Here is a 15,811-nt window from a genome sequence, read left to right as displayed (position 1 = left end):
TGTGTGCTGGGTGATCGCCCAGTTATCCCACTAGTGCCACCCTCTGATCAAAGTACTGTATATACCTGATCATATGTCTAGAGTGACCAGTGGGGCACGCTTGTGTGGAGTAATTAAGTAAATTCTAATAAAGCTCAGAGGTGGTCTGCAAAAGAAATACATTTAAAACATAGAAAAAACACAAACAAAGGGCTTTCAGGAATAAGTCTGTAAAGGACAATTAGTATGTAATTTCAATGTAATTTTAGATTGTTTTGATATTTTGGGGGTTTTTATAGTTTGTTTGTTTTTTGTTTTTTTAGTTAAAATCTCTATAAAGCTCATCAACAGATGAATGGTTTTGTTTTTAAGTGCTTAAAATCTCGTCGTAGATGATGCATTGACTACAGACCTGATAATGCACAACAGACCAACACCCACAGATAACATGGCAGCCCAAGTCATCACACACCAAAGGAACTTCAACACTGACTTCAAACCTCTCCACTCTTCCCTTGAAAAATGAAAAGCAAATTTCTCCTTAGCCCAAGTAAGATGCTTGTGATGTTGTCCCCGGTTCAGAAACGGCTTGATATTAGAAATGTCACAGCTGTATGTCTTATTGTAACATCTGACACCAGCCTCCTTGTAAAGCTTTTTCCAGTCATTGCACCAACTTTTCATGAGCGTATTCACAGATCTGTGGTCATCCCCACTGCTTGTTCACATTTTCCTGCCACACTTTTTTCCCTGCAGTCAACTTTCCATTATAATGGTTCAATACAGCACTCTGGAAACAGCCAGCCTTTCCAGTAATGACCTTCTGTGGCTTACCCTCCTTGTGGAGGGTGTCGATGACAGCTGTCAGGTCAGCGGTCTTCCCCATTTTTGTGGCTGCTAACACAAACAGAGATATGCTGTATTTATATTGGCTGAATGGTAATTTACTGAGATCAAAATATATATCCCAGTATTTTGAGATACCCTTACTGTCAAAACTAAAACCCAAAAAAGCTCAAAATATTCCACTTTATAGTGAATGAATATGTTTTTGAATTTAATCACAAATAATAAACTCTTAAACAGGTACATGTGTATACTGACAGTATTCTGGTCAAACTTGCACCAACAGTCACTTCAAAGCTGTAATAAATTCCCTTCGAGGCTCACATAAGGTCACTGCTGTGATAGCTTGCTATTCTTTATTGCTTTTCCACAGTCCTATACATATTGACCTATTGGCACAGTATAGAGATTCTCTACCAGTGGCTGGTGTTAACCATATTCTGAAACAGCTTCCTGCCTGAAGCTCTCTGCTCAGTCCTCATTGCCCATTATTGACCCAGTCACGAGAGAGAGAGAGAGAGAGAGAGAGAGCCAGTTGGAGAGACAAACAGAGACAAATACAAAGGAGCTTTCCTCTTTGCCGACTTTGTACCATTTAATAGTTTGTTGGAGCTCCACTAGCATGTTTTCATTGATGCTTCCCCACAAGCAGCCAAACTCTTTTCTTCTTTTGCTTACTCCAGCTGTCAACTAACCCAGGTAGGCTTTAGTATGTTTTTTCTTACTATATGATTCTTGTTGTTGTTGTTTTTCTTTTTTCTTTTCCCACCATTGATTTATCTTGTTGCCTGAGCAGTACTGTGTCATTTTCTCAGCCTGTTGAGTCACAGATGACATTTAGTCTCTGTTTTTCCCATCCTTGGCTGCAGGCCTAACATATGTAAATTAAACCAACAGTGTCAGTAATGTGGGGAGTTTGGAGAACTGTGGTCTCTGAAACTAGAATTCTGTCATCTTCAGCTCTGTGTGACAGTTTTGATCATGTCTAAGGCAGTCGCATGAGTAGTGTGTGATCAATGGCTCTTAAAACGTTTTTGCTTTATTCCCACAAGACACTGGTCTGTTCTAAAGGGAAATAAAGTTTCATAAACAGTCTTTGAAAAACAAGATAATGACATGTGGAATCATTCTTTAAGCTTGCTGAGGCACTAATGAGCCCCACTTATCCAAAGTACTCGGATCCCGTCTCAATTGATCTATAGGCGCAAATTTAACACACACTGCCTGATATTAGAAATCGTACTTACAATGTTAATGAGCAAAGCAAGAATTCAATGTGTGAGTGACTGGTGTGTACTGTATGTGCCTGTTTCTTAATGTTTATCTTTTGCTTGTGAATGTACTGATGTGTAACAAATTAGAGACTGTAGTTGTGTCAGTGAAATCATACTACCTTTTTCCTTATTAAAAGTAATTAAACACTTGTCGCTGAAGTGAAAAACTGTCACTTTCAAAATTATTTTTCCAGTTTCCTCAATTTCCTCCAGATTAAGTTCACTGGACCAGATACATTATTCCACCGCAATCAAAAGATCAACGCTTATTGAACCAAATCCGAATTTGGCCTACAGAGACTTGGCAGAGCACTCTGTCCCGTGTGCACGCTTATGTACGAGTATGTTTCATGTCTCTATCAAGTGACATGGGGTGTTTGGAAGCAGGGAGAGCCTATCGATCAGCTGGTGGGGGGGAGCGAGTGTTGCGCCTGCAGCTCTCGCTCCATCTGCCCACTGGGTGTGAAGGACACTGATGTGACAGCGCTAATTACAGAGGCAGGAAGCCAGCGCTATAAACATTCACAACAGCAACTCAAGCGGGCTCTGCCTGGCTAAACCCCACCCTCCACCAGCCACTTTACACCTCTCATCCCTCAAGGCGGATTGTATTTCAAGAGTTCTATGTGAAATGAGGTATTATCTGCAATTTCCCTTTCAAAGAAACATTGCTGTAGAAATCAGATGTGTGTAAAACAGAAACATCTGTGACAAACACTAAAAAATGCACGATTACGTTCATCGTTGATGTTTTTGGGTTGTTTGTCTTTTTTGTTATTCATTTGCTGCCAATTAACTTTCTTACATTTTGGTAATCTAAAAAAAACAGCAAAACAGGAATCTAAATTTATGTAAATCTAATTTGAGGTATTTGTGTTTGTCTTGTGAAGACAAGAAGTCTGGTTTAAGTCATGGACAAAGTCCCGGTAGATACATGTGTGCTCTGAGTACCTTTTCAGTAAGAGGTCAAGAAAGATTATTTAATTTTACTCTCTATTATGACTTTGCATATATACATATGCAAAATATATACATATACAAATATATACATAAGTATGTTTCCTATTAAAGCTTGAATAAGCAAGACAGTTGTGCCATCACTGGACAAATAATCAATAATATTCTTTCACTGGATAATGAGTTAAGCAGAGGATATAGGCCTCTGGGCTTTGAATACTGAGGGAAACCGAACATCAGCAACAGCTTAGTTTTAGTGATGAAGAAGCACATGCCCATTCTCATCTGGTGAATGGGGCTTTGATTGGGGGGGGGGGGCTGTAGGAGGATTTACTTATCTATTTATTTCTACACCTCCCTTCGTCCAACCCTCTCTTTAGAAATTTCTGATTATTTCAACTTTAAATTGTAATTATGGCTGTCTTAATACAGCATCAGCTCTCATGTTTAGGTTCCTAGGATAGTAGATTTTACTTTTACTTTTTTACATTTAACCAGTAATGCTATTTAATAATAGTTTTCTTTTCAGCTGTAAAAAAATATTAACATATTATTAACCCAGCAAACGGATCTGTTGATGCTGAAAGGGCCTTCGCTCCATTGAGCTTAAGGAAACTGAAGAATGGGGCAGTGCCTTCATATTAAGTTCATATTCAGTTACATTGTAACATTGTACATTGTTACATTGTAACTATATATATATATATATATATATATATATATATATATATATATATATATATATATATATATATATATATACTGTTAAGATATCCGTTTTGATTATCCGTGATACCTTTCTTAAATGATTTTTTTAATGTGCTAAATAAAGATGATTTTTTAGCATTATTACAATAAATATATACATACTGAAATATTGATAACCCTTTTAAAGACAGTTGTATGACCAGTCCTAACTTGACTAATTGAATTTTTGATTGGTTTCCTCAAACAAATGTTGACCGTGAAGCTGAAAACTGTAATTATTCTGTAATTACTGAATTTCATTCACAGCCTGCAACTGGAGTACTTTAAATAATACCATCAATGTATAAAGGAAAGCCCACCCTCAACACCCACCAGCAGGAACAAGCTGCCTTTAAGCTCAGCTGGTGGCATCCGATGCCACGTGTGTTACCCTCTCATTTATTTTAATTATGCACTATTCTATCGACTTGGCCACCCTTTAATTATTTTGCCATTGATCCGCACAGTGACTCAATAAGCAGGTCAGTGAACAGGAGCGGCTTCTGCTGCTGCCGCAGGCTTCGTTCTCAGATATAGAGCAAAGGCCAACATACACACGTGCACATATGTACAGAGGGGACAGTGCCATCTTAGGTTTCGATTAAAAAAGGGAACCCGAGAGATAAATATGTGCGCACTTTTACACTGTGCATTACACAGCAAACACATACAGTCTGCCTAGAGTGTCTTGTCACTCTCTCTTCCTCTTTAGCAGGATGGAGCATGGAGACCGAGGGATGGGAGTCTCTCACCTTCGCTACGAGGATGAGGAGGGTGAGTGTGTGTGCACCTGTGTGCTATCCATGTATTGGATCTATCACACACTGGCCCCATGAGCTTATAAAAATGGGAAAGCCATTCTACCCATTTTAGATTTTTATGTTACCATGACAGATCACACTAACTTCTAATTTTCAATTTCTTTTTAATTTTTTCTGAGAGCCTGTGTGGGTGACTGTTGTTAATGTGCTGCAAATGAGCAGTGTGTGTGTATTTTGGGGGGCTTTGGGGAGTTGTTGTTTGCATGTTTGTGTAGCTTTACACTAAGCAGCAGCTCGGCAGGTTCTTTATCCAAACATCAAATATTGGCTTGTATCTCCCTGTAGTTTAGTAATTCCATCTGGAGTTGTGTGTGCAGTTAGTGCAATTAGTTTTACAGCACCATTAAAATTGCCAGCAGATGATCAAACTCAAACAGAGGTTGTGCAAGACAAGCTACGAGACTGTGACTGTGAATAGGCCTAATTTTCTTTATTTCTGTGTCAACAGTGACAAATCGCAACATGCTGCAGTTGTTAATAACCACACAAGAGCTGCAAAACATAATTTATTCTGTTCGTTATAGTAGTTTAACATTCATTAAAACACTCCTATGAGGGATTAATGAAAAATCTCATTAGGTAATCTGCCAGTGTTGCTGGCTGTCAGTCAACCAATTCAGAGCTGTTCATTTAGCATTCACTGCAACCGCCTGTGTTACAGAAATCTGTTCTAAATGACAGCTGTTCTTAAAAATTATTGCCACCTTCTGTATATCTGGAACTCTCCAGTCTATGACCATTGAAGAACTGTATATATTTGTCCACAGATCATCAGTCCATCTACATTGGTGTGCCAGTAGCTCGAAGATATCGACGTAAACGCAGGCGAAGGCGTTCTAGTCGAGAGGGTAGCGACATGGATAGAGACAGACATTACAGCCACCACAGACACCAGGAGCATGATCGGTACAGAGAGATAGATATGGAGGAGGGACTCATGGATTCAGCAGAGCAAAGTCTCCAAGACATCAACCGTACAAGTAAGTCAGCGGTGAGAGACATGACATGACTCGTGACATGTCTTGTCTGTCAAACACCAGTCTCTGAACTGGAAAGGTGCTTTTGTCACACTGAAAGAGAACCCAACTGATAGAGCCTGAACTCTTCTGTTGAGGGCTGGCGTCTACTAATTTCATGTCAGATGTTTAATGATCTTAGGTAGCTCTAAACAATCAATGAAAATGACATTTTTCACCCTTTGTGAGACAGCTTTAGTAAATCATGGGAAACAAGACTGTTGTTGTCATTGTGACATACTTCAGTGTCACCTTTGCACCGAGGCAACACATTTTTAACATGAAACATGAAGTTTATTGGAGATTTCCTTATGCTACAGTCCCACTAGGGAAAATAGTGATTACAGATTGCCGTTCATTGCAAACATGTGCAATGGACTATTCATTTTTTGAATGACTGCTTCAAAGCTGAGGCCAGGTCTGTGACCATTCACAATCAGCTGCCACTTACAAAGTGACTTCAGGTCTCAAGAAGGCTATAACAATAACAGTAACATGGAGTCAGTCTGCTATCATTCTGCTATCAGTTTGCAATTGAATGTCGTCAGGTTGCAATCCTTTTTTTCTTTTGTTTTCATTGTTTTTTAATCTTTTAAGTTGACCCAGCTTAATAGGAGAAGCACTCCTGAAAAGCCAGAGTGCTCCTTGTTGCTGAAATAACAGTCTGCTCCTCCAGCTCTCTCTGAACCTTTCATCATCAACAATTTCATGTGCTCTTTCAGAAATTGCTTCAGTTACGTCTCATATATATATAACTCATTTTCTGCACATTGCTGTCTTTTATTTGAACATTTAAAAATAGCTTTTCATATTGCTTCCTCCCAGCATTTTTAACAAAGAACAGCAGGAGTCCGAGACATAGCCTGAGAGTGGCTACCTTCTGTTTCAGGTTTGAGTAATAAGTAGTCTGGCAGAACACTGCTGTTGTGGCTTTCAAAACTTTGTCCAGGAAAGTTGCCCACTCTCTTAAACCAATATGGTGCAATCAGTGGAAAGGCAGCAGAGGTGTTTACTTTGCCTTGATTGTATGCTTCCATCAATACAGCCTTTTGGAATCCACGTGCCACCTCTGTACATGGTGGCACGTGGTGCCAGCGGGAGGACAAGAACATGGACAAAGACATAACAACAAAACAATGAGAGAAAATAGTAATCCATTACTTAGAATTAAGTAAGTCGTACTCTACATCAAACAGCAAATGTTGGAGGGTAGAATGCGTTCTTTGATTTTGCAGTATTGATTTCACAATCGCATGCCATTCAGAAAAAAAAACTAGTGAAAGATATTTAAGTGAAATGTAGTAGTTATCAATAGAAACTTCAATAATATTGATCAATGGTAGATTAAAAGACTCAGCTTGTGGATTTTAATTACAGTCTATAGGTTTGCAGCCCTATTCACAGCAACTCATTACCCCAAAGCCCCACGCATGAACACAGAGTCCTGCTCAATCTCCCTGCAGATAGTACGACGGCACAATGGATTGGAAGCACAGTAGAGTTGTGAATGACTAACTGTAATCAGGTAGCACTGAGTGATCCAGGCTTCAATATGACAGTCATTACTGCTGGGGCAGTAGATGAAAATAACAGAATGATTATGCTCAAAATATGGTGACAATTAAAATATTTAAAGTGAAAACTTTGGTTGCACCTTACAGATTGAAATGTCAATTTCAGTGTTTGATTCAAGTACTAAGGAAATGCACTATTATAGCTGCAGTGGAAGAGAAACTGACAATATGGAAAAGATTGTAATTAAGTATTAGCTGAAACCAGTAACTTGACTGTAAAACAAGTGATTACAAAGCAAGTCTATATGGAGGGTTCTACTTTTGTAGATGATGCCATGTTTTTATGGATGGTCATTTTGCTGTAGAGAAATAAGCCACACAAACTCGCTTTATGTAGCAGATTTAATGAAGACAAAACAAAGGTACAAAAAAATCTATAAAACAACGGTCGCATGCTTTAGGTGAATTTTTTGCAAGATCCTCGGGTCTTGCAAGGAAATACAAATTCTAATAATGTCAAAAACATCCTTTCCTTCCGTGAAGTGTCTCCAGCAGCAGAGCGGCTACGTTACATCCTAAGTGAAGACGATGACATGCCGACACCAACGCTCTTCACTGAGATGGACACTCTACAGAGAGAAGGAGACGAGCTAGAGTGGAAGGAGTCTGCCAGGTGGATGACACTCAAACAGACAACAGAGTGAAAATATACATATAAAATAAATTGTGTGCTTTTCCTGGTTGGCTGGTTCAGAATGTCTTCTTGTAAAAAAAAGCGACTGAATGTAAACATAAAATGAAGGGCAATTTTCCAGCTGCATGGTTTATAGCTTGTTTAAAGTGTATTCAGCACTATAATTTTGTTGGGATGGAATTTCAGAGGAACGACATTTCAAAATTAGAAAAGGAAAACTGGAAAAGAACATATGTTGAAATCATGATTGAATTTACCTTCTTGAACACAGCTCTCTGGGTTCGCCTAAAATTGCCATTCTTGTTCATGGAGGTGGTTTAAATTACATATTGTGCTTGCTAAATTGTGCTTGCTAAGGTGTCAGGTAAATCAACAGTAAAGTACAGCATGATTGGGCCCGTGCACCTTTATGCAAGGCCAGACTCTTAGGAGGTTTTATTGCAGCGGGTGACTTCTTTCTCAATACTAGGTTTGTATTAGACAAAGGAGTTATATATCACTTCCATTGTCCACTATCTGTTGTTAGAGAACATCTAGTGCATGGGTCTATATATCATGGTTAGAGCACACTATGGAAATTGTGTTCAACACAAAAGTCAAAATCTTAATATCTTTGCATTGCAAATCTTGCACAAATGTCACAGACCAAATTTAAATGTGCTGTAGTGAATAAATGTCAAAGAAGAGATTCTCCAGTTCAGTGGCTACAAATAGCAAAAATGCAGCAGTTGGGCATGGCTCCAAGAGTCGTGTTAGTCTGGAACACAGTGTGAAACACGGATTTAGCTACGGTGACATCAACTGTTGATTTCTGATGTCCCATTTTGACGCCTCAAGATTTTGGTTTTAGAAGAACTTTGTGATAAGGAGATTCTGGTGGTGAAACTGATAAGCATACCCTAAATGTGTATACTTTTAAAAAAAAAACTTAATATGATCAAGATTTACAAAACAGCCTTAATTTTTGTATTCCATATGACCCAGAATGAAGCTATAACATGATCATGATTGACATATGGTTTTCAAATTCATTCAGGCATATCTGGGAGGAAACCAGCAGCCAGTAACCTGTTTGTGTCTCCTGTTTAACCAGTAGTGTGCTGTGTCTCAACTCACAGTCACAAACAAATAAAAGATCATTTTTTAGAGTCCTTGGTAAACCTCAGATCATCTATGATGATTGAAGCTGCTTTTAGGCCTCATGTGGGACAAGATACAGAAAGAACTAATCTGGCGAGGGAAGAAGTATTGCTAACTACAGGGAATGGGAATTTTATGTACTAATTAGAATATTTACAGAAGCCATCTTGCTGTATTTGCGTTCTGCTTAGAATCACATTTAATTACAATTTTAACTTGTCAAAATTACATTATAGAGTCACCAAAAAGAAACTGATATATGTAATTGGTAGTACTGCTCTACCTATTAAATGTTAAAAAGAATTTCAATAATAGGTCAGCATATCTGAAAAGAGTATGCTAATCAGAGCGACATATCTTAAATACGGTAACTCATCAGAAATGATTATGCTAATAAAGGCAGTAAAATATTGTTATCAAGGACACCATGAGCCCTTGTAATGAAGTGTAAGGTGTGAGCTGCTAAAAGATCAGCCTAATGGTGTTCTATAAATTTATAGCACTAATAACAGCATTAAGCAAGTAAAGGCTTGGACCTACGATAGTGATATTGCTCAGTACTGATTAGTACTTAGTAGTTAGTACTGCTCTGAGAGACTCCTGCTAAATGAAAATAACCTGCAAAAACCAATGACATATACTAAGCAGTGGCCCTGTTGAGTTTTTTTTTTTTTTTTTTTTTTTTTTTTTTTAATAATTGTTTTGGCCTTTTTTTAGCCTTTTGTTGTTATTTAATGGTGGAGAGAAGACAGGAACGCTGGGGAAAAGACCAGAGTAATGTCATTTAGTAATTGGCCTCAGGTTGGATTTGAACACTAGTCTCTGCATTAGCCATTAACCAGCACCCCAGACATGAAATTTTAGGTAAATTGCATTCCTCACCTATTCTGTGTCTCTGCATGTTCTTGCTGCCTTTAGGTGGGTGAAGTTCGAGGAAAAGGTAGAGGAGGGAGGGGAGAGGTGGAGTAAACCCCATGTGTCCACACTGTCCCTGCACAGTCTTTTTGAGCTCAGGACATGTCTCCAGACAGGAACAGTGCTGCTGGATTTGGACGGCTACTCGCTGCCTCAAATAGTTGGTGAGATATTCACATTTCTAACTGCACGTCTTTATGTGTGAATAAGCAGTCAGAATTCACTGTTTTCAATTAGTGCGCTGCAAGCCTAGCCTAGCAGCTCTTTAGCTATTTGGTATTTGTTATGTTTTTGGGGGTTTTTTTGCAACGTGTTTTATATTTGCAAACATTTAGCTAACATAATTAAGCTAACGATTATTAGCTAAATATATTATACTCCATTTCCACATAAGTAATAAAACAACAAATACATTAATAATACGTGAATAATAGAAGTATATCAAAATATCAGTATATCATTTTAGTAAGTTATGAGACAGCTGTACTTTATAAAATTAAACATTGTTTGAGTTGTTTTTGCTAAACAAACTGATTGGTGATTCATTTTAACACCTGGGTTTCTCTGCGATGACATTTTTGTAAAATTTATAGTAGTTAACCTTCTACAGACACCCTCTTTATTGAGGTTTTGCAGTCACACAACCACTCACATGTATGTGATGGCAAGTGAGTTAGAGACTAGAGACTGGTCTGCAACCATCTGGCAACCACTGGTTAGGAAGAAAAAAATATTTATTACGTGACTAGTTGGCATGTGGTTGGTAAAGGTTGATGCCAGTTCCTGTAAGATCAATTGCTAAATCCCCAAATACACAGGTCCAGACAAGGGTCAGTGATCTCCTGGCAACCACCAGTCACCAGGGATAAATGTTTATTTCCTGACCGTTGGCGAAAGCCTTCTTATGACTGTCTTAGTCAATAACACACTGCTGTTGATACTGACACCCGATAACTTCCTTTAACTATTATTTTAGCATAAACTAGTGTCACAGTAACATTACCTACAGCTGTAAGTTGCTTTATCATTATCCCTTGCTTTATGAATAACCCTGCATCATGACCTTTTTCATCTTTCTCTTTTGCATATCCAAAAGCTCAAAGTGTAGCTACAAATGCATTAGTATGGCGTCAATAAAGTATAAAAAAAAACAGTTAAAAACAAGAAAAAATCAATGAGTAAATGTAGTTTTTCCCAGTTCTCAGTAAAATCAATGCTCAATAAACTGCATGAACATTTTCTAGCACATATCAGATCTTTTTATATTTCCTTAATTTTCCACTTGCTGGTCAAGTGATTGATAAGACTGTTTTGAATGGTGTTCCAATATTCAAAACCAGGTCACATTTTTCTCAGTAGTAGTTGGTTGTAGATGATTATTGATATTTTTAACAATTTTGCATAGTATAGATGTACCTTTATCCTTCTACATAGCCTGAATTTAGATAAGCTTTCTTTTCTCTAAGTATTCTCCAGGAATAGTTCTCCAGGCTTCGTGAAGTAGATTCCAAAGCTTTTTGGATGTTGGCTGCACTCTGTTTCATTACATGTCATGATGATCCCACACTGCTTCAGTAATGTTGAGGACTCTGAGGAAGTTCTGTTGTGTCTTTTTGTGTTCAAGTATGCCTTTACTGCATTGGCAGTGTGTTGGGGATCATTGTCATGCTGGAAAATGAAGCAGCTGCTAATCACATCCTTTCTAGGTAGCATAGCATAGTGGATCATAATCTGATTAATTGTAATTCCATCAGTTTTGATGACAGACCCTCCACAATGTTAATGCTTCACAATAATGAATGTTTAAACATTTATTATTGTTCCTTATTGAAACAGAATTTTTTAAATTGCATTTTTCCCTCCGTAAGCCCTGTTGTCACTGATTTTCAGTCCAGTTCTTATGTAACTTGACATACCTCAGCCTTTATTCCCTGTTTCTATTTGTTTAAAATGGCTTCTGTCAATCACCCTTCCACTGAGACCATTTCTGATGAAGCTTCAGTGAATTGTAGATCTATCAGCTGAGCGTCTCTCAGGTCCTGTGTCAGGTCTTTGTTGGATTTATTGCAATTTCTTCAGGACATGACTTTAGATACTGTTCAGCTCTGTTGTAGATAGTTATTTTGGCCTGTAACTTCTTCTTTTATATATTTATAGAAGAATAATTTATAAATGAATAAATACTGTAATAAATCTTATAAATATTAAATATTTATTATATATACAATGTTTTCAGCTAATAGCTCTTTGGGAATCACCTTGTGGTTGCAAAAATTCGATTTTATGCCTCTCAAACTGTTTTAGCTTTGGCATCTCCTTTTTATGCTTGAATTCAAAAGTAAGTGTTAGATGACTTAAGAAAAAAACTCCATTCTTGTTAAAATGGTCAGATACATAGACTGGGCTGAAAATGAGTGAAAAAGCAGACAATGGTTGAAGGGAAAAAAACAGAGAACTATTGCCCAAGACAACTTTAAAAGTAAAGGAAGAAGTATACAAGTAAAACAGTCTGGCTTCTCTGAAGCAAAATGTAAAGAAGTGCTGGCTCAAGATTATTGCACAGTACAGTATAGAAATTGTAGTTTCCTGAATATTTTTTCTTTACCATTTTCTGTGTTAAAGAGAACAGTTGGAGTGTTTCTGAAATTTTAAACCCATTACTGGCCAATAACTTTCTTCTTGTATCATTTGTGTGATCTGGACCAACAGAAGACAACAAATTCACATGACACCACTTTTTATTTTGCGTCTCATACAAACTCATTTTAAGCTGTCCTTGTGTCATTTCACAATATTTTATCTCTGTATTCCCCAAGACATAACCTTAAATTACCCACACAGATAGATAAAAATGTCTTGTCAGTGGTGGTGCAGGCAGTAGCACACTTGACCCTGAATCACAGTGGCGCTGGTCCATTGTGCTGTCCTGTCCTCTTTAAATGTGATTTGATCTTGTTCTGAAATGATTTTTTCACTTTCTTCCAAGGTGCTATTAATCTATCTGGGTTTTCTGTCTAGAGCTCAAATGCAGCAGGTTTGTGTGCTTTTTAGCACACTGTGATTTTTAAAATGAGCATACGGTGAATAATTTTGACTAATTCGTTCTTGTCTTCTGCTTTGTATGAATATAATCTTTAATTCATTTGATCTCCTTGTTCATGCGCAATAGCTGTCAGCCTTTCTCTCACTATGATAAAAAGCATCCTGCTGTTCATTTAATTGAACTTTTATGCAACTGCAGAGTCAGACAATTTTTATAGGGTTGATCAGGCTGAGACCATTATTTTAATTGGGGTGGCACAGAAGCTGACATCTCGTTAATTTAAGAGCCAACTTTTTTGGTCACTCACTCGTATAATTTGCTTGTGCGTGCATGACTACCATGTGGAAGCACACCACAAGGAGTCACATTATAGTAAGCTTTTTGTGTAACTATAAATAGCTTTTTTATTGATAATTAAACATTTCCTTACTGTTTATAAAGCTCAAATGATAGATGTAAAACATGGCCGTATTGTAAAAAGAGTAAATTTCTGCTGGCAATCATGCTTAAAACTTTAATGAGATTCACTATTAGTTGTTTGGCGGCCACTGGTCAGACTCCTAAGAGAACATGCAAACGATAATAGTGTACAGTCACACCACTTTGATAGGCACAAGCACAACTGTTGTTCCTAAGTGGCATGAGCCAGTCTCAGGGGCAAATGAGACTGCGTATCATCAGTATGTGCAACAAAGCATTCATTGTATTACACAATAGCAGACTACAGTCAGTGTTATGAAATTCTTTTTCAACTGTAACTTCCAGTTAGGAACTCTTAAGATGTGAAATTTTGTGTCTCTTTTCTAGATGACATCATTGAGAGACAGATAGAGGAAGGCATGATATCTCCTGATCTCAGAGAAAAGATCAGTTTTGTTCTGCTGAGGAAGCATCGACACCAGACCAAGAAACCGATCCACCGTTCCTTAGCTGACATTGGCAAGTCCAGCCAATCTACCAGTGAGTGACCCAACTTGTGACACAGATTGACCTGCCCTGTGTAGCTCTGTGTGAATAATCCATGAGAGGACCGATATTCTACCTATAGCAGGGGTGGGTGATTAATTTTCTCAAGGGACCACATGATAAACCGATACTGTTGGGGAGAGGCGCAGCAGTAAGCGGAACTAATTTCTACTCAGTGTTAATTTTATCTCATTATAAACGACTACTAGTAAGAGTAGATGTTATAATTTGGCCATAATTGTGGCTCATTGGGAAAATGAATTGCTCATTCCTAGTCTATAGGATAACAGGTAGTTGACCTGCCAAAGTATTACATCAGCTTGAGTTTCCCATGACTGATAATACTAAACACATTGCTGGAGAGCTAGCATTATGAAATGCCATCACATGAAACAACACTGTGAATCCCTAAGTTATAGCAATTCTTTTTCTTTGTCATTGGCTTCATTCTGGGCTGACATGTAATTTTGATGCCACTGAGAAATGAACTATGCATATGTTTAACTCACTCACTGAATGAATGAACACTCTTGAGTCAACAAGGCTCATATCCTCCACAGGGGATGTATTAATGTTTGATGAGTTAATTACCACTGTAGCATTTCCACATCTCATCAAGACAGGGCACATGGTGTTCAATAAATCATAAAGCATCACCTCCAATCACCGATTCTGTTGTGTTTCTCTTCCTGCTTCCCTTCCCATGGCAGATCGGAATGTTGGACCCCGAGGAGGAACGTGTCCGGGGCAAATGGCCAACTTCAACAGGTCCACAGAGGACCTTCGAATAAAGCAGCAGCCAGCAGCCAACTATGGCCGCCTGCGTGAGTGTCAGGTTTTGGCTTGTGAAGCCGGTTGATGTTTTTTCAAAATAAAAGTCATTATATTTTTCCTTATTTTAAGACCACTGTAAAGAGTCAAAGCCTATATAACCATAACTGTATCATCCTACAATCTCCAAATAACACATTGTTTAACATTTCTGCATATGTGAAGACTGAATAAATAAATTCAGGACACCAAGCTCAGATTGTTAGCTGATATTTACAGGCCTCTTCTTATTTATGTACTCAGAGGATACTGATTTGTCAAAGCCATCTCTCCTAATTCTGGATTTTCATTCTAACACATTGAAAATTTGCTCTTTAGTGATTCTTGAGCATAAATAAGGACGGGAAAAAATAGACATTAAGAGTGACTACTTCATGACCTCACATGGTGGCATTCATAAGAGAATAAGATTGACAATATAGTGTAGATGAAACTGAGATGATGGGGAAAATGGTGGACAGGAGGGGAAAGCAGGTCAGAGAGCAATGAACTGAAATGACGCATTATTTCATTGATCAGTAAAATGCACACACATACTGACACAAAAGTACTGTCAATAAATGACAGCTTTTTTCATTTTTAGAGGTATTTTTACTTTTTCAGTTACATGGATATCACATAGTGCACCATAGATAATTATCCTTCAGTGTAGTGAACGATATATCGTAATAGTATTGAGCCCCTGGATTCCCACCTCTAATGACAAGAATTATGGTTGCTGAAGTATTCAGAATTCAAATAGTAATATATATATATATATATATATATATATATATATATATATATATATATATATATATATATATATATATATATATATTTATCAGTATATATATATATATATTTATCAGTATATATACTGAAAATAACAAGAAAAAGCATTCAGAAAAGAAACATCTCGTTTTAACAGTTTCAGTTTTTTATTTTTCTCAGAGATTCCCCATCTTCTGCTAAATAAAGCTGGTGATTTGTGCTACAACTTGAAATTACTTTTGATTTTTTAAAGATTGATTTCCAAGACTTACATCATCCTACAAGTTACACCCAGTGTGGTTAAACTGAAAGTGA

At 37.6% G+C, this 15,811-nt stretch overlaps 1 protein-coding gene across 4 annotated transcripts in view; it reads left to right on the top strand.

Moving 5' to 3' along the window:
* The first annotated feature begins 1,362 nt into the window (after nt 1–1,362).
* Nucleotides 1,363–15,811, top strand: part of slc4a5a (solute carrier family 4 member 5a) — a 39,062-nt gene continuing 24,613 nt past the window's right edge. For 3 of the 4 annotated variants that reach the window (XM_063489913.1, XM_063489911.1, XM_063489914.1), the window contains exons 1-7: nt 1,363–1,524; nt 4,516–4,577; nt 5,392–5,604; nt 7,698–7,827; nt 9,907–10,067; nt 13,754–13,906; nt 14,623–14,736. In XM_063489913.1, coding sequence (XP_063345983.1) covers nt 4,520–4,577; nt 5,392–5,604; nt 7,698–7,827; nt 9,907–10,067; nt 13,754–13,906; nt 14,623–14,736 — 829 coding nt within the window. In that variant the 5' untranslated portion in view covers nt 1,363–1,524; nt 4,516–4,519. The remainder of the gene's footprint in view (nt 1,525–4,515; nt 4,578–5,391; nt 5,605–7,697; nt 7,828–9,906; nt 10,068–13,753; nt 13,907–14,622; nt 14,737–15,811) is intronic. The other variant, XM_063489912.1, reaches the window with a different exon arrangement.

The sequence above is a fragment of the Pelmatolapia mariae genome, linkage group LG12, assembly GCF_036321145.2.
Source record: "Pelmatolapia mariae isolate MD_Pm_ZW linkage group LG12, Pm_UMD_F_2, whole genome shotgun sequence".
Taxonomy (NCBI): Eukaryota; Metazoa; Chordata; class Actinopteri; order Cichliformes; family Cichlidae; genus Pelmatolapia; species Pelmatolapia mariae.
The sequence above is the reverse complement of the archived record's forward strand: the minus strand, read 5'-3'. Positions and strand labels throughout refer to the sequence as shown.